The 16062-nt window shown below is 40.8% G+C and overlaps 1 protein-coding gene across 4 annotated transcripts in view; it reads right to left on the bottom strand.

Annotated features, from left to right (window-relative positions):
• LRRC1 (leucine rich repeat containing 1) overlaps positions 1–16062 on the bottom strand; it is a 131257-nt gene that overhangs the window by 21200 nt on the left and 93995 nt on the right. For all 4 annotated transcript variants that reach the window (XM_013045517.2, XM_004771852.3, XM_013045519.2 and 1 more), the window contains 6 exons: positions 7323–7379; positions 6983–7046; positions 6539–6613; positions 4531–4675; positions 2026–2144; positions 393–476 (listed from right to left, as the gene is read on the bottom strand). In XM_013045517.2, the coding sequence (XP_012900971.1) occupies positions 393–476; positions 2026–2144; positions 4531–4675; positions 6539–6613; positions 6983–7046; positions 7323–7379 (544 nt within the window). The remainder of the gene's footprint in view (positions 1–392; positions 477–2025; positions 2145–4530; positions 4676–6538; positions 6614–6982; positions 7047–7322; positions 7380–16062) is intronic.

Below are 16062 nucleotides of genomic sequence, written 5' to 3'. Positions count from 1 at the left end.
AATTCCATTGGCTTAGGAAGCAGTTTAATTTCACATTAAACTCAGTTAGACCCAACGTTATCCGCTTCGTCTGCTAAACCCCCAAGTTACCTATTGCTTTCGATGGTTCTCTGTATGGCAAAGCCAGAAATGTCAAATATCTCCCATCTCCCACTTCAAATCCTATCAACTCACCTTTCTCAAATGCTCATAGTCATCTGGACTCGTCTACCCTTTTTAAAGTCACTGCTGATGGTTCTTTGATATAATTCCTCCAACCATCTATATGCTCACTAATGAGAGTACAAAACATTTAAAAAGCACCACATTAAGTCTTTTAAAACGTGTGACACTTTGATCCCCTGTGTGCTATTATTTCTGTATAATCATTATTGTTTTTTTAAAGCACATACCTCTTTTGGTAAAGACACTAATTTATTTCTGTCTGCATTCAAGTTGCTCAACTTCTTAAGTTTTCCAATGCTCTTAGGTAAAGTCTGTTAAAACAATATTTTAATTATTAATTTAATACATTTTTTAACATGACTCACAGTAAAACAGATATTAAATCCTTTCAGGGATTTAAAGAATATACTCTCATCCACTAAGAGACATAATTGTTCTTTCTGAATATCGGATAGGTCAAAGCTCACTTGGAAGATGTAAAATTAAATATTCTATATTTTTGTTAAAACTAGAGTATGTTTCACTGAAATGGAGTCAAAGGCATGGGCCTGGAAACAGAGAAACACCTAGTAAAGAGGTACAACCTAAGTAAGAATTTGCACCTCAAAATTCATCATTCATTGCCTGCACTTTTGAGAACCACACTGGGAGAATGGCTTGGATGACCTAAAAGCCAAAGGGCTGGGAGAACCGGAATCCAAAGTGGGGTGCTGTGAAGCCGGCAGAAGGGTAGGTGGCATGGAAACAGGAGCAAGGCAAGCAGGGCTGGGGGGGTCGGGTACGCAAAGCACTCTAGGAACCAGGTCGGACTCTGGTGGCGGGGAGAGTTTCAACACTCTGCTAGAAGCCAGGCGTGAATGTTAGTTTACCTCTGTAATGATAAATATCTGTAAGCCTAAAACCATAAACTAGCATCAGAAGATTTGGGTACTTCCACAATACCGACCAGAGGAGGATGCCCACACTGCCCGAGGAGAGATGTGGCTTGGCTCCTGCACCAGCTCTGTGTCCTACCCACTCGTGCTATTTTTCTGCTCTTTCCACCTAAAGAGCCTTGCTTATTGTTTTTATAAAGAAAGAAGAAAAGAGAAGAGGAAAAGGAGTAGGGAGAGTAAGGTAGGAAACAGAGTGACAAAATGAAAGAGCAAGGTAGGAATGTAAGCTGAAGCAAACATAGCTGCTACAAGACAAGGAAGAGAGGAGGAAGAGAGGATACAGTGATCAGTGAGGGCCTGAGGAAAGCAGAGAAAGCAGCAGGAAGGGAGGAGCAACAGAGATCCACTGTCATCCTGCTCATCCAGATCCCCCAGCACCACGACCAGGTGGCTGACACCAAAGCTTTGCCCTTGGGAGGATGGGGAAGTCCAGCCCAAGAGTGGACACTTGCAGCCACTGCCACCCCCAATTTCCAGGGTGGGGTAAGATCTCAGTTCCACGCTCAGCCCCCAAAGAGTACTCATTCCCCTGCCCCTATTCCCACCAAGGCTTTTCTCAGCCAAACACCACTTTCTCCCCTTCTCTCTCTTTCCATCTGCTCGAAGAACCCTAGGAAGGTTGCCCCCGGTGGACCTCGGACATCAGGGTGGAGGCATCAGCACAACCACTGATGGGCTTACCCCTACCCCTCACTGGACACCTCTGTCAGTGGAGCCTAACTACCATTCTCTTCACTGAAGCAGGTTAAAAGCCAGTTGTCTTTATGCCCTGCATTTGCTTTGAAGTCCCTTTTTAGATATAAGAAATAAGAAAATTTCCACACAGTCCACCCCAATTATGAGTAAGTAGAACCTACCCTGATAAGTCTTTCTGATAGAGAAACCACACAACACATATCCATTTGAATGTGCACCCCACACTCACCAGGAGCCGGTTTTCTGTAAGAACTAATTCAGTGAGGCTTTCACAGTCCCCAACTGCTTCAGGCAGCTGTGTGAGTCTGTTCTGATCCACCTTTAAGATCGACAATTTCTTTAGTTTTCCTGTAAAAGCATTATTTCAGCTCATTAGTTACAACTGTCTTCCTAATCATTATTTGGTATCTCTTATCTGCTGTTCTTTTTGTTTTAAATAGTTACTTTTTTTTCCCCTCACCCAGCTTTTCACATTATGAAACCACATCTTTCTCATTTAGATCACTAAAGGTGGAGAGTTAGTTTTATTGGAACATCAAAAACAGCTAGCAATCAGAAAAAAAATCATTTTAAAAGTCACTACATAAAAAATTGTATCAAAGCCAGAAACTTTATAGAAAAACAAATAACTAGCTCTTGACAGATCTTTAAGGACAGGAAATGTTTCATGTACAAAGGAGAGAGACTTTCATCTTACTCCAAGAAGCATCCTCACTGAAAACAAAAAATAAAGTGTGGTTTATTTTATCACCTGGAGTGAAAGTGGCTTGGTGAAGACTTCTGAAATGAATGGCTCTAGAGATACAGAATAAAATCGAAACCTTTGAAATGCCACATGAAGTACTGAGTGTATTTCACTCAGGGCAGAAAGGGTAGATTTTCTGGTGGTGCCTGCAGGCCATGGAAAACAGGAATGGGGTGAGCACAGCTTCCTCAATGTCCCCACTGAGTGAAGAAAATCTCCAGTCATTTGGATTCTCATTTTCAACCATAATTCAAGGAATAATCCTACAAAACAGATAGCCTTCAATATCTACTGAGAGAGGCTGGCATGGGGACACTGTCCCCAGGAAAATCAGAAAATGGCTTCTATCTTAAAAGAAATGTAAAGCTGAAGAAAAAATGTTGAAAAAATTAACTTGCTTTGTGTGTTTTCACACAGCAGGGCAGGAGAACTAACAGAGTCATAAGTTCTTTGTTTAGCATAGTCAATAACCTACTAACACTGTTTCCAGAGAGCTTCCACCTGTCCTCACCGGCAGGAGAGGCCTTCTCCACAGGGCAGGGCACACTGAATTGAATCGAAAGATCTCCGTGCCACCGAGGAGTCTCCTTAACAATATTACTGGCAGGGCACCCGGGTGGCTCAGTGGGTTAAGCCTCTGCCTTCGGCTCAGGTCATGATCTCAGGGTCCTGGGACTGAGCCCGCATGGGGGCTCTCTGCTCAGCGGGGAGCCTGCTTCCCCCTCTCTCTCTGTCTGCTGCTCTGCCTACTTGTGATCTCTCCCTGTCAAATGAATAAATAAAATCTTAAAAACAAAACAAAACAAAAACAAAATGGTATTACTGGCAAGTGGTGTTGCCGCCTCTCCCTGAACACTTCAATTTACAGGGAGCTCATCCCTTCACTAAGCAGCCCAGACTAATTTGTAACCAATATTTCATTTATATCCTTCCCCTATAGCTGTCTGAACTAGAAGATGCAGTAACAAATCGACTTCTCTTCTATAGGACGGCCTCTCAAATGCTTGAGGTCAGCCATTTCACACTTCCTACTTCCTATGCCTAGCAACAAAATGTCCCCAGTTGCTACAACTGTTTTTGGATACCAAGTATCATTCTCACCGACCATCTCTACCTGGACTCAAAATCCCCATCAATTTTCCACCCAGGCCGAACCAAAAGACAACGTCTGTGTTCCTCCCCAGTTGTTATGATCAGATACTGCTTTCATCTTGACCAAACACCAGAAAGGAAGTGGTTCTCTGTCCTAGAGCTTCTTCAGCTACTGAAAATCCTTCAGAAACCTGCTTTGATATTTTGAATAAAAGCTAAACAAAGGTCAAAGACAGCAACACTTTGTTAACTATGTGGTTAAACATAGTATCTTACAACCTCTAAGTGGCTTTGCAATGGTGGAGCTCTCGGTCCACGTCTGTTTATACCTTCGGAGTTTATTTTCTCACACAGGACTGAATGCCTTTAGGATAAAGGAAATGTCTGAACTAACTGATTTTAAAGGAAATGACAGACAATGGCTAAAGGAAAAGACTATTCTCGACGTATGAGAAAAGGATCAACTCAAACACACCATTCCTCCCTAGGTCATGTGGTGAGGTCAGAGTCACTTTCTCATTAACTACTTAGGATGCTCACATAAAAATTTCAGAGTTTTATTTTTGAGACTGTTCCCATGCCTGAAACTTATCTATTATTCAGACTAATCTCTACTGAAAACAATGGAGACAAGATACGGAAGAGACAGAGGAGTCAACACTTAGAAGTAATCATACCTATAACTGCTACCGGAACCATGATGACAGAAATACTTGCCTATCAAGAAACTTCAAGTGCATTAAATGTTCTCTGCATTCCTTCTTTAAGAACAAATAAATGAGACTAAAGGAGCCACATCGCCAGCCTCTGAGGGTGGTGACCAAAGGATCAGAGTGATCTCCAAAGGCCTGAAACAACAGCCAGCACCTTTAGTAGGGAATTACTTTCCGTACTTACCGATGCCATCTGGAATCACTTCTAGTAAGTTCTGGGAAATGACTAAATCCGTTAATGAAGTCAGGCCACTGATTTCTTCAGGAAGTCTTTCCAACCTATTTTCAGAGACATCTAAGCACAGTAGGTTCTTCAGATTTCCTATTTCCTACATCAGTGACACAAAAAAGAGATTCATGCTTCAACCTGCCACAGTACAGAGGAATTTCTTACAGTGATTTTTCACAGTCAAATCCCAAAGTTGTCCCGAGGATGTTTCTTTAGAGTTTATCTATATGAGAAGGCTGGAGTAAATTTCCAGACCCCTTTCCAATGAAAACGGGAAGCTGTAAAAATCACAGACACGGCTCTGGGAGGGATGCCAAGCCCTCCAACTTCAGGCAGGCAAGGAATCATTCTCACGTAACAGATGAAGAGACTGGCACCAAGAGAACAAATGACTCTATGGTTACATAATTTTAAAAAAGGGAGTCTCGAATCCAGTTCCTCAGGTTTTGGAATCAATCACTTCAATAAGCAACTCATACTTCAGGGTGACCCTGAGATTTTCTGTTAAGAAACAATCTGTAGGGCGCCTGGGTGGCTCAGTGGGTTAATCCTCTGCCTTCGGCTCAGGTCATGATCTCAGAGTCCTGGGATTGAGTCCTGCATCGGGCTCTCTGCTCGGCAGGGAGGCTGCTTCCTCCTCTCTCTCTCTGCCTGCCTCTCTGCCTACTTGTGATCTCTGTCTGTCAAATAAATAAATAAAATCTTTAAAAAAAAAAAAAGAAAGAAACCATCTGTACACACACACACATACACTCTCTCTCTCTTTCTCTCTCTCTCTCTCTTCTCCCATCATGCCCCAGAGCTGGTGTATTACTTTCCTAATAACCCCGTGGTATTTTATTCCCCATCCTGTGACTCCGAAAATAATGAGAATTCTCCCAACCAGGATTTCTCCTAATTTCCTAGAGAAACCTAGATATTAATCAGACCTTCACCACATCAGTTGCTAATCTGTCTCCTTTCTCCAAATGCAGCCAAGACCTCAGAAAGAGACTGCAATTATCTCCTTCCTTCCCTTGGCTGTGAGTGAGGTCCTCATACTTTCAGAGCTTTAACTACATCCAAAACATGCTACGAGTGCTTCGTCCTGGAGTTCGACCTCCTGCATCAACACGGCCTTCCTCACCTACAGCACACGGCACCATCACACCTGCTTCAGCCCACTGAGCAGACACCTGACCATCTGATCTGCTTTAAACTAGGGGCACCTAGGCCATCAGAAAATACACCCGGACTTTAAAGACTGGCTATAAGGTATATCAAAGAATGAAATTCAGGAATAGTTAGAGAAAAATTGAGTAAGAGGAAAACGCTTGTTTTTTTAATTGCTGGGTTTGTTGGCTTATGTTTCTTTCTTTACCAGAAGGCAAGTCTGCTTACAAAAGGACTCCACGAGATGACTATGTACCTAGAAGTCTGTGCAGACTCTAATTCATTTGGAACACGGTTCTCACATTTGATAGGAGTTGGAAAAACCTTAACACTATGACAAAACAGCTAAAACATAAGCAGTATTTGCAAAAATCGTGACATAAAAGCTTTTAACATTTCTTTTACATCAACTATTACAGAACAGAATGTGGTCACAATCATCCCAAAGCACTTGGCACATCACAGACTGTCAGAAATGGACACCATCTAAGACTCAGGAGTCCTCACAATTTACAAAGTTGCTGGGCTTGAAGTAAGCCACATGGGGAGCAAGGATGAAATAAAATACAGACTTCACCAACTAAAGGATGTATTTTCTATCTTTAGAAATTGTGGGTTGAGGCTTTCAATTTTTCTGTGGCAATGTAGCATGATGAATGCTTAATATATGTTACCAAATGTGCTTTTTCAACCAATGTTTTTGGTTTCAAGATCCCCATTATAGAAAATTTCACATAGTAGCAGGGAATACATGAGTGGTGCCTGTGGTTGTTTTATAATTTGGGGGAAACAATGTAAAATCACCACTTACCTGAGGTAATTCTGATAGCTGATTTCCATCCAACCAGAGATCCTTTAGATGTAAGAGAGCTCCAATTGATTCTGGCTAAAACAACAAAAAACAATGCTATGGTAACAAAGTTCCAATGTTGAGTCTTCCACTAAGAAAGAATCCCAATTCAACAGTTAATAAATGGGTACTATAGAGGATGTCTGTTGGGACTTTTCCAATACAAGTCCCCCATCCTAAAAGCACTCCCAGTGCTCTCCAAGAATGCTGGTGATTTCCATTTATGCCCGTCATCTCTAGTCCTGACCACCCCCCACCCCTACATCATAATTCTTAACATGTATGAACTGAAGCATATTCTCTCATGTTGCCAAGCTATATCTGTGAAAATACACCCCTACAGATTTCCCCTAAAATACCACATAGGGACAAAATTAAATCTAAATCTCTTCGATACAGACTTACCAAATTATATATTTCATTGTTTCCTAAATCAAGTTCTTCTAGTCTCCGCAGCTGGGTAAGAGAACTATTAAAATAAAGAAGAAGAAGGAACTCTTAGAGAGTACTTAGAAATGCTGAGCAACATGGTATTCCTCACTTGGATTCATTTCCAAAAACATTCAAACTGCATGGTTCTAAGAATTACCAAGTAAAAACTATTAAGGGAAGGCTGGCATCTCCCAAACTTTCCAAAAGACACAGAATCTCTTTTTGACAAAGTACTGTAGTACTTATTTTTTTTTTAATACTTGAAGAAATTCATGTAGTACAAAATCCCCTCTTGTTTTGCCCAGAGACTCACTCAGGAAGATATGTAAGAAGATTCTCTCTCAGTTCCAGGGAAGCCAGGTTATAAAGACTAGAAATGAACAAGAGGAAAAAAATATAAGGAAAATTCCTGAGATTCTTCTTCCCATTCTCCCCTTCATAATATACTCCACAAATAGCAATTCTTAATAAAACCTCATCACTTCCTCCCAGGAGAAAAATATGTATAACCACTACCCCTATCCTCATTAAAAACAACATACTATCTACCTCCTCAGTTTTAATATTAAAATAAAAAGAGAAGCATCATCAATGTAAAGCACCCTTATTTAAATACTTGTACAGTTGATATGTGAAAATAAGTCAGTAGTCCTTAAAGACAAACTACTGCTTGGAACCAAGATAGAAGCCAACTGTATGCTTCCAGACTTTAGAATGTCAAATATGTGCAGGTACCATAAAAAACAGTAATGCCTTTAATCTCACAAAGATCACAGCTCTTCTTCCAAACACCAGTGAGAGACCAACCATGTTTGATAGTAGGCATCTCAGTCCAGAGGGTCCACATGCTATACCTAAGATCACAAATTCTAGGGATGCCTGGGTGGCTCAGTTGTTAAGTGTCTGCCTTCGGCTCAGGTCATGATCCCAGAGTCCTGGGATGGAGTCCTGCATCAGACTCCCTGCTCAGTGGGGCTTCTGTTTCTCCCTCTGCCTCTGTCCCCCCCTGTTCCTTGCTCATGTTCCCTGGCTCTCTCTCGCTCTCTCTCTCTCCCAAAAACACATAAAATCTTAAAAAAAAAAAAAAAAAAAGACCACAAATTCGCAGAGTACCTGGAAGCAACAGTATGGAAATAATGGCCATTTAAATGCATTAAGGACACCTCACGTGGTGCCCAGAACACAAGACCGATTCAATAAATGGGAGCGGTAATGTTTGTTTCATTCCTATGGAACACTACAGTAGCATGCTTTTCTGCAGATTCTGTTGTCTCTCAGGTGTAATCCATGCCTACCAGGAGCACGATGAAAGGAGACAGATGTTTTCCCAGGACACTAATGATCTGGGTGGAAGCTTCATATGCAGTGGCGGCTCTGCCTCACCAGAAACCTCATATGCCCAGGGGACGTCAGCACGGGCACGCATTACTGATTCGGAAGGTAACAGATTCATCTATTACTCCACCAGGTGCTGTACTAAGCTCTGCACCAATCCCAAACTCAAGGTTTTGCTTGTATCACCACAGTAATGTTCAAATTTGGAGGATTTTTACCATGTAAGCACACAGAACACAAGGAGTCAAACATTATCCCAACACTCTAATCTGCCTTAATCTTCCATTCTCCTTCCAACATAAAAGCCAGAACCAAAGCTGGTTTCATAACATCAGAAAATGTAAATCTGATTTGCACAAACAATATATATACACATGTGAAGACTGTTTCCTGGAAAATGTATCTTAACTTGATGAAATGTACAAATTCTGCATCTCCTCCAATTTTAGAAAACAATACTTCTCACAATTAAGGCAGAAGCAAACAAAACTCTTCAGAACATATTTTTTTAAAAAAACAAAATCCCTGCTAACAATTATGAATTTAATGCTGACATTCTTAAGAAAAAAGGAAGGCCAAAGTTGCAGCAATGTAGCTCTACCTTGGGTGTGTCATGCATTCATACAGAAGACAGAAGAATGGGAAGGAGAGGGAGGTGAGAAGGAATTACCTGGCGTCTATTTCAAAAAGCAACCTGTACACGAGGGTGACAAGTAAACACTGCACTGCTTTGCTTTCAGCTTTGGTGTAAACCCTGGCCAGTTTCACTGGGGAGGTAGTAACCTTTAGCTATTTTCACATTCGTATTTTAACAATCACTGATGAAATTGTAATTTTATCTGTTCAACATTCATTGCTTTCACATCAATTTTGACACATGAAAGGCACACACTAATAAAAGAAGGAAAAAGTCCTTGCTTCACAAACCTTACTGGCAGGCATCACTGAATGCCCTCTTTAAAAGTGGTCTTCCTGGGGTGCCTAGGTGGCTCAGTCATTCATGATCCCAGGGTGCTGGAAAGGAGTCCTGCATGGGGTTCCCTGCTTAAAGAGGAGCCTGCTTCTCCCTCTGCCTCTTCCCCTTCCCTGCTCATGCTCTCTCTCTCTAACAAATAAACAAAATCTTTAAAAAATAAAATAAAATAGGGGCACCAGGGTGGCTCAGTGGGTTAAGCCTCTGCCTTCGGCTCAGGTCATGATCCCAGGGTTCTGGGATCGAGCCCCGCATCGGGCTCTCTGCTCAGCGGGAAGCCTGCTTCCTCCTCTCTCTCTGCCTGCCTCTCTGCCTACTTGTGATCTCTCTGTCAAATAAATAAATAAAATCTTAAAAAATAAAATAAAATAAAATAACAATAAAAGCAGCTTTCTGCAGGCCTTGATGCGGAGCATCGTCCTGAGGCCTCCCGCCTGACCTGGACCACCTGACCACTCTCTCTGGCATGGCATACAGCTCCTCACACACATCACACTCTCTCATACTATTGATTAGTAACGACCCAGCTGGGTGATGACAGGCCAAGGACACAATTAGGAACGGGGTGCTTTGTGTAAATTCCATTAGGAAGGGCCAAAAGCACAATCCAAGTCTGGTGGGAAGCCAAAACTCCTGCCCTCACCCCACACCGCCTTGAGGCATCTCAGGGGCCCTCTATTCTCTGGACTCTCTTAATAATTTCGATTTTAAAAGCAGCTATCAATCTGGGGCAAATATGTCAGTCTTACCTTCTTAACCGCACCAAGGACACAAGCACTAGCATAAACACAGGTTTATGTCATTTTAAAAACAGGGTACACATTTTTAAATTATCTTTACATTTTCTCTTGAGGGTAAAAGGCACAGGCCACAGTTACTAAAAGCAATAATGCTTGAGCAAAAACACTGCAAAAATGCCCGCAGACTTCCAACATTCTGCAAGTTAGCAGAACTTGCTAATGACCTGTTACAGTCAACGCATGGTTCCCACCACCACCATGCTAACACCCAAGTAAGCAGAATATCCTGTTAAGCAAAAAAGTTCTGATTCCAAAACTTCTTAGTTTCTACTGTTTGGAGGCCTTGGGGGAATGAGAATGTATGGGTGTTACAACAACAAAAAAACAGCTGATTTTTGTAACTTTTCAAAATTCAACAATTAATTTAAAACAAAGTATTTAAAATAAGAGCTTTTCTGAGGCAATACTTCCCCTAACTTTAAACTATTTAAAATGAAGGAACTCAAGCATTCCATCAGGCTGTGTGGACCCAGTGGCCAAATGTTACTCTGAGAAGAGTACATGGGGTCGGGCAGGGCGCAGGGAGTAGGGCCCGGCCCTGGCTCCACTCCTGGCTTGTCCCTCACTAAGTAGCTGCTGGACTGCCCAGCTCAGGTGCTACCCCAACCTACCCTAAAATAAAGATAATCATATCTACTATGGCAATTAGGGCAAACTACATTTTCCATTTTCCCATTAAGTCAAGACAGTGTTGCCCCTTATTTCCTTGAGACAGACCACAGCCCTGTGCAGTCAGGTACCTTCTAAGTGGGCCTGTCCTGCTACATGACACTCTACATCATAGGAGTCATCCCCGCTACGGAAGACTCCCTGAAGTGCAGCTCCCAGAGACAGTGAGCTGCTGGCCCTGGCCAACTTGTAGAAAGATACAAGTTGCACAGTCCCAGAGCAAGTACAGAATCCTGCCAGCCCTCTCCAAATATTCTACTAACAGCTTACATAAAAGGAGATCTGCCTGAATGCAGATTTAGACCAGAGAAATTAATATAAAATGGAATAACTAAATGAATGAACAAATGATCTCCCTTAGTCTTTCAGAATACAGCATGCATCGTCAATCCAGATATCAAGATAGTGCCTTCCCATCAAGGGAACATTCAATGTAGCACAAACACCTCTGCCTCCCTTATAGCACCTAATGAAGAAAAATATGCTCCAGCAAATGCGGCACTGGGGGAGTCAGACTCAGTTCTGTCCACTTCTGAGACCAGGCTCTTAATCCCTAGGCCAAGAGAAACAAGGAGACTCAGCCTCCACACGTCTTTATCAGCCACTTCAGTTAAAACATCAGAGTATAGAGACCAAAGAATATGCCAGGTGTTTCTAATATTTTACATGTGAGAAAATGAGACACTGGAGATGCAATATAAGAATTACTGGTTTTTAACACTTCGACTACTAGCAATGATACCAGCAGCTTATTATATGATAGATATAGTTGTAAGCCTTTATAAGAATCAGTAGTAAGTTTTCTGGTTTTTAACACTTCGACGACTAGCAATGATACCAGCAGCTTATTATATGATAGATATTGTTGTAAGCCCTTTATAAGAATCAGTAGTAAGGTTTCCTTCCACCTTCCTCCCTCATCTACCCAGTTTCCCACCACGGAGACCCTTCTCACTGAAAATCACCCGTTCTTTTGTTAGTTACTTGTGTATTCATACAGAGTTCTCTTTCATGCAAAGACAATCAAGTATCTTCCCAGTCTTCACATGCAATTTATCCCACACACATCTAGAACTTTGCTTTGCTCTGATTTTTTTAAAAGATTTTATTTATTTATCTGTCTGAGAGAGAGAGACAGAGAGAGAGAGAGCACACAACCAGGGGGAGTGAGAGGCAGACAGAGGGAGAAGCTGAGCAGGGAGCCTGATGCAGGACTCAATCCCAGAATCCTGAGCCAAAGGCAGACGCTTAACTAACTGAGCCTCCCAGGCATCCCTGCTCACACAGATTTTTGTCTCATTTCTTATTTATAAATATCTGTACTTTTTTTTTTAAATAACTGCATAGTATCTCACTTCTATATACACCTTAATTTTTTAAACTATTCCCTCATTAACAGTTATTTTACTCCTTAATTTTAATATTTGGTGAATTAAACTTCTATGCAATACTGCTGGAGTGATTTCATCCCCATCCTACAAAAACATGATTTTCTCTTCTTCCTCTAACTCCTTTCCACTATTTCTACCAGCAAATGGGGTAAAACAACAATAACCACCACAAACAACTTAATGAGCTCTTACAGAAAAAGAGTACATTAAAGCATTTCTTCTGAACACATTAATGCTTAATGTTTTATACAGTTCATGAGAGCAGGGACAAAAGTTATAATGTAAGTCAGAATGTAGGCCATCTGTATTTTTAGGATTCTATTTCAGGGACTGGATGAGTGGTTACTTTAAAGAATTTACATCTGTTCTCCACTATACTTGAAAAATCCCCTTTTAATCCACTTGGATTTTTTTTTCCATTTTGGTAGCCAAAATCATTAAGAAACTAAAGAATAAAATAAATTGAGATAGAACAAGAAAACAAATGGTAGTACACTATAAAACCATTAAAATATACAATCTATAAATATTCATGGTAATATTATTTGACGGGAGAAAACACCACAATTATTAGGGACAGGGAGAATTTACATAAAATTTCTGCTTTTTAAATACCAAATTAGTATTTAAGAAAGCTATGGTAACAAATTTCTTTATGGTGGTTTTGCTCTAGAAACTTCTAAAAATATTTATTTTTGTTTTTGAAACAAACATTTTATAGAAATTCCTAGGCCTCAAAAAAGAGTAGGGGATGCCTGGGTGGCTCAGTGGGTTAAGCCTCTGCCTTTGGCTCAGGTCATAATCTCAGGGTCCTGGGATTGAGCCCTGCATCGGGCTCTCTGCTCAGTGGGGATCCTGCTTCTCCGTCTCCCTCTGACCTTCTTCCTCTCTTGTTCTCTGTCTCTCTCAAAAACTTTAAAAAAAAGGGGGGGGGTGAGGGTAGGGGAGTAAGATTTATTCCTTTCAGGCAGTATGCACTAATATAATATAGGTAAGCAGCTTGGCCCTAGGCCTTATTAGTAAGGCCCACTAAAATTAAGGTCATCATTCCCAAGGGTAGCAGACACAAAATCAGACCTGCACCCTCTATTTCCATCTGCCAGGAAACCCAGGGCCTATGTACTTGCTCTACTTTTATTAGCAAATGGCATAATTAAATGTTTACTGATAATAACCATTTCGTGACTGATAGCTACGTTCTGGGCACCATGCCAGTCCGTTATATATTCCTTCTCCTATAAGAATGCTATTTTTTGAGGAGCAAATCTAAACAGAGTAGAGATATTTGGATATATTTAGACTAACTTATTTTTTGTTCTTTTTTTTTGAGGGTATGTTTCTTTAAAGGCCAAGGATAAGGAATTTCATGGAGACAGATACATAAAGTAAAGACAAATGCCCCCAGATGGAAACAGAGGCTCCCAAGATTCTCAAAATTCTCTACAAGTTCCCAATGGAGTCTTACAACCTCTCAACCTTGCTCCCACTCCTCGTGGCCCGAAGGTCTTGGAGGCTCTGGCTATGTGTACCGCCTTGTCACCAGGTGAGTAACTGATGTGAAATGACTTTAGTGTGTTACTCATGAGGCTACGTTAGAGAGCATTTCCTGCAAGAATAAAGAGGTCAGCCTCCCAGATACAACCTCATCCTTCAGCGACACCAGGCTTAAAGTTGGCCTAAAGATCCATCACCACTACCTAATTCTAGAAAACTGTCATCACCCACAAAGAAACTTCGGGTTTCTGTTGGCCATTTGGATAAGACACTACCTCACACCAGTCAGAATGGCTAAAATAAACAAGTAGGGAAATGACAGATGCTGGTGAGGATATGGAGAAAGAGGAACCCTCCTACACTGTTGGTGGGAATGAAAGCTGGTGTAGCCACTCTGGAAAACAGCATGGACATTCCTCATAAAGTTGAAAATAGAGCTAGCTTACCACCACACAGTTGTACTAGTAGGATTTACCCCAAAGACACAAACGTAGAAATCTGAAGGGGCATGTGCACCCGAATGTTTATAGCAGCAATGTCCACAGAAGCCAAACTATGGAAAGAACCTAGATGGCCGTCAACAGATGAATGGATAAAAAAGATGTGGTGTGTATATATATACAATGGGATACTATGCAGCCAAAAAAATGAAACCTAGCCATTTGCAACGACATGGATGGAACTAGAGGGTATTTTGCTGAGCAAAATAAGTCAGTCAAAGAAAGACAATTATCATGTGATCTCACTGATATGTGGAATTTGAGAAACAAGGCAAAGATCATTGAGGAAGAGAGGAAAAAATGAAATAAGACAAAACCAGAGAGGGAGACAAACCATAAGAGATTCTTAATTTCAGGCAACAAACTGAGCGTTGCTGGATTGGAGGGGGGTGGGAGGGATGGGATGGCTGGGTGATGGACATAGGGGAGGGTATGTGCTATGGTGAGCACTATGAATTGTGTAAGACTGATGAATCACAGCCCTGTACCCCTGAAACAAATAATACATTACATGTTAATACAGATAAATTAATTAATTAAAAAAAAAGAAACTTCATATCCATCAGAGGTTGTTCCTTATCCCGGCTCTGCCCTCCCAACACTTACCCTCCCTCACTCCCTACCCCAGGCACTGGCAACCACTCATCTAATTTCTGTCTCTATGCATTTGCCTATACTGTATATGTCATTTGAATGGAATCAGATACTATGTGGCCTTTTCTATCGGCTTCTTTTACTTAACATGTTTTTAATGTTCATCCTGTTGTAGCATGTATTGGTATCCCAACAATACCTTTTTGGCTAAATATTTCATTAGATGAATATATCACATTTTGGTTATCAGTTAATCACTGATAGAAATGTGAGTTGTTTCTACCCTTTGGCTATTATGAATAAAAGCAGCTATGAACATCCATGTACAAGTTTTTGTGAGGCATGCTTTAAATTCTCTTTGGTAGTGGAATTGCTGGGTTATATGGTAGCTATGTCCAGCTTTTTGAAGTGGGACCTGCTCCTTCAAGTGTGGGGCATGCATCTCTTTACATTCCCACCAACAGTGGATGAGGGTTTCAGTCTCTACACATCTTCACCAACATTTGTTATTATTGGTTTTTATTAGAATTAGTGGGTCTAAAGTGGTATCTCACTGTGGTTTTGATTTGCTTTTATCTGATAACTAAAATGATGTTGAGCATCTTTTTATGTGACTATTGGTCATTTATCTTCTTTGGACAAATCTCCATCTTTATTTTTTTTAATTGGGTTATTTATCTTTCACTGTTGAGTTTTAAGAATTCTCAATATATTATGGATACAAGGCTCTTATCGGATACATAATTTGCAAATATTTTCTGCCACCTGTACATTTTCTTTTCACTTTCTTCATAGTGGACTTTGATGCATAAAGTCTTTAATTATGATAAAGTCCAGATTTATCCATTTTTTTCTTTTGTTGTGTGGGCTTTTGGTGTCACATCTAAGAAACCACTGTCTAATCCAAAGTCATGAAGATTTACCCATATTCTTATAAGAGTTTTAGCTCTTACAATTAAGTCTTTGCTCCATTTAGAATTAATTTTTGTATGTGGTGTGAAGTAGGGGGTGGGACTTCATTCTTTTGCATATGGATGGATAGTCAGTTGTCCCAACAGCATCTGTTGAAAAAACTATCCTTCCTCACTGAACTGGTTTGGCACTCCTGTCAAAATCAGTTAACTATAAATGGCAAAGGTTTATTTCTGAATTCCCAATTCTATTCCAGTGAACTCTGTGTCTATCTTTTTGTCAGTACCACACATATTGATCACTGAACCTTGCTAGTTACGTTTTGAAATCTGGAAGTGTCAATCCTCCAATATTGCACATCTTCTTTAAGACTGTTTTGGCTATT

This window comes from Mustela putorius, unplaced genomic scaffold, assembly GCF_011764305.1.
Source record: "Mustela putorius furo isolate JIRA1106 unplaced genomic scaffold, ASM1176430v1.1 tig00003983_pilon_pilon_pilon, whole genome shotgun sequence".
NCBI lineage: Eukaryota > Metazoa > Chordata > Mammalia > Carnivora > Mustelidae > Mustela > Mustela putorius.
This window is presented reverse-complemented; position numbering and strand designations above follow the sequence as displayed.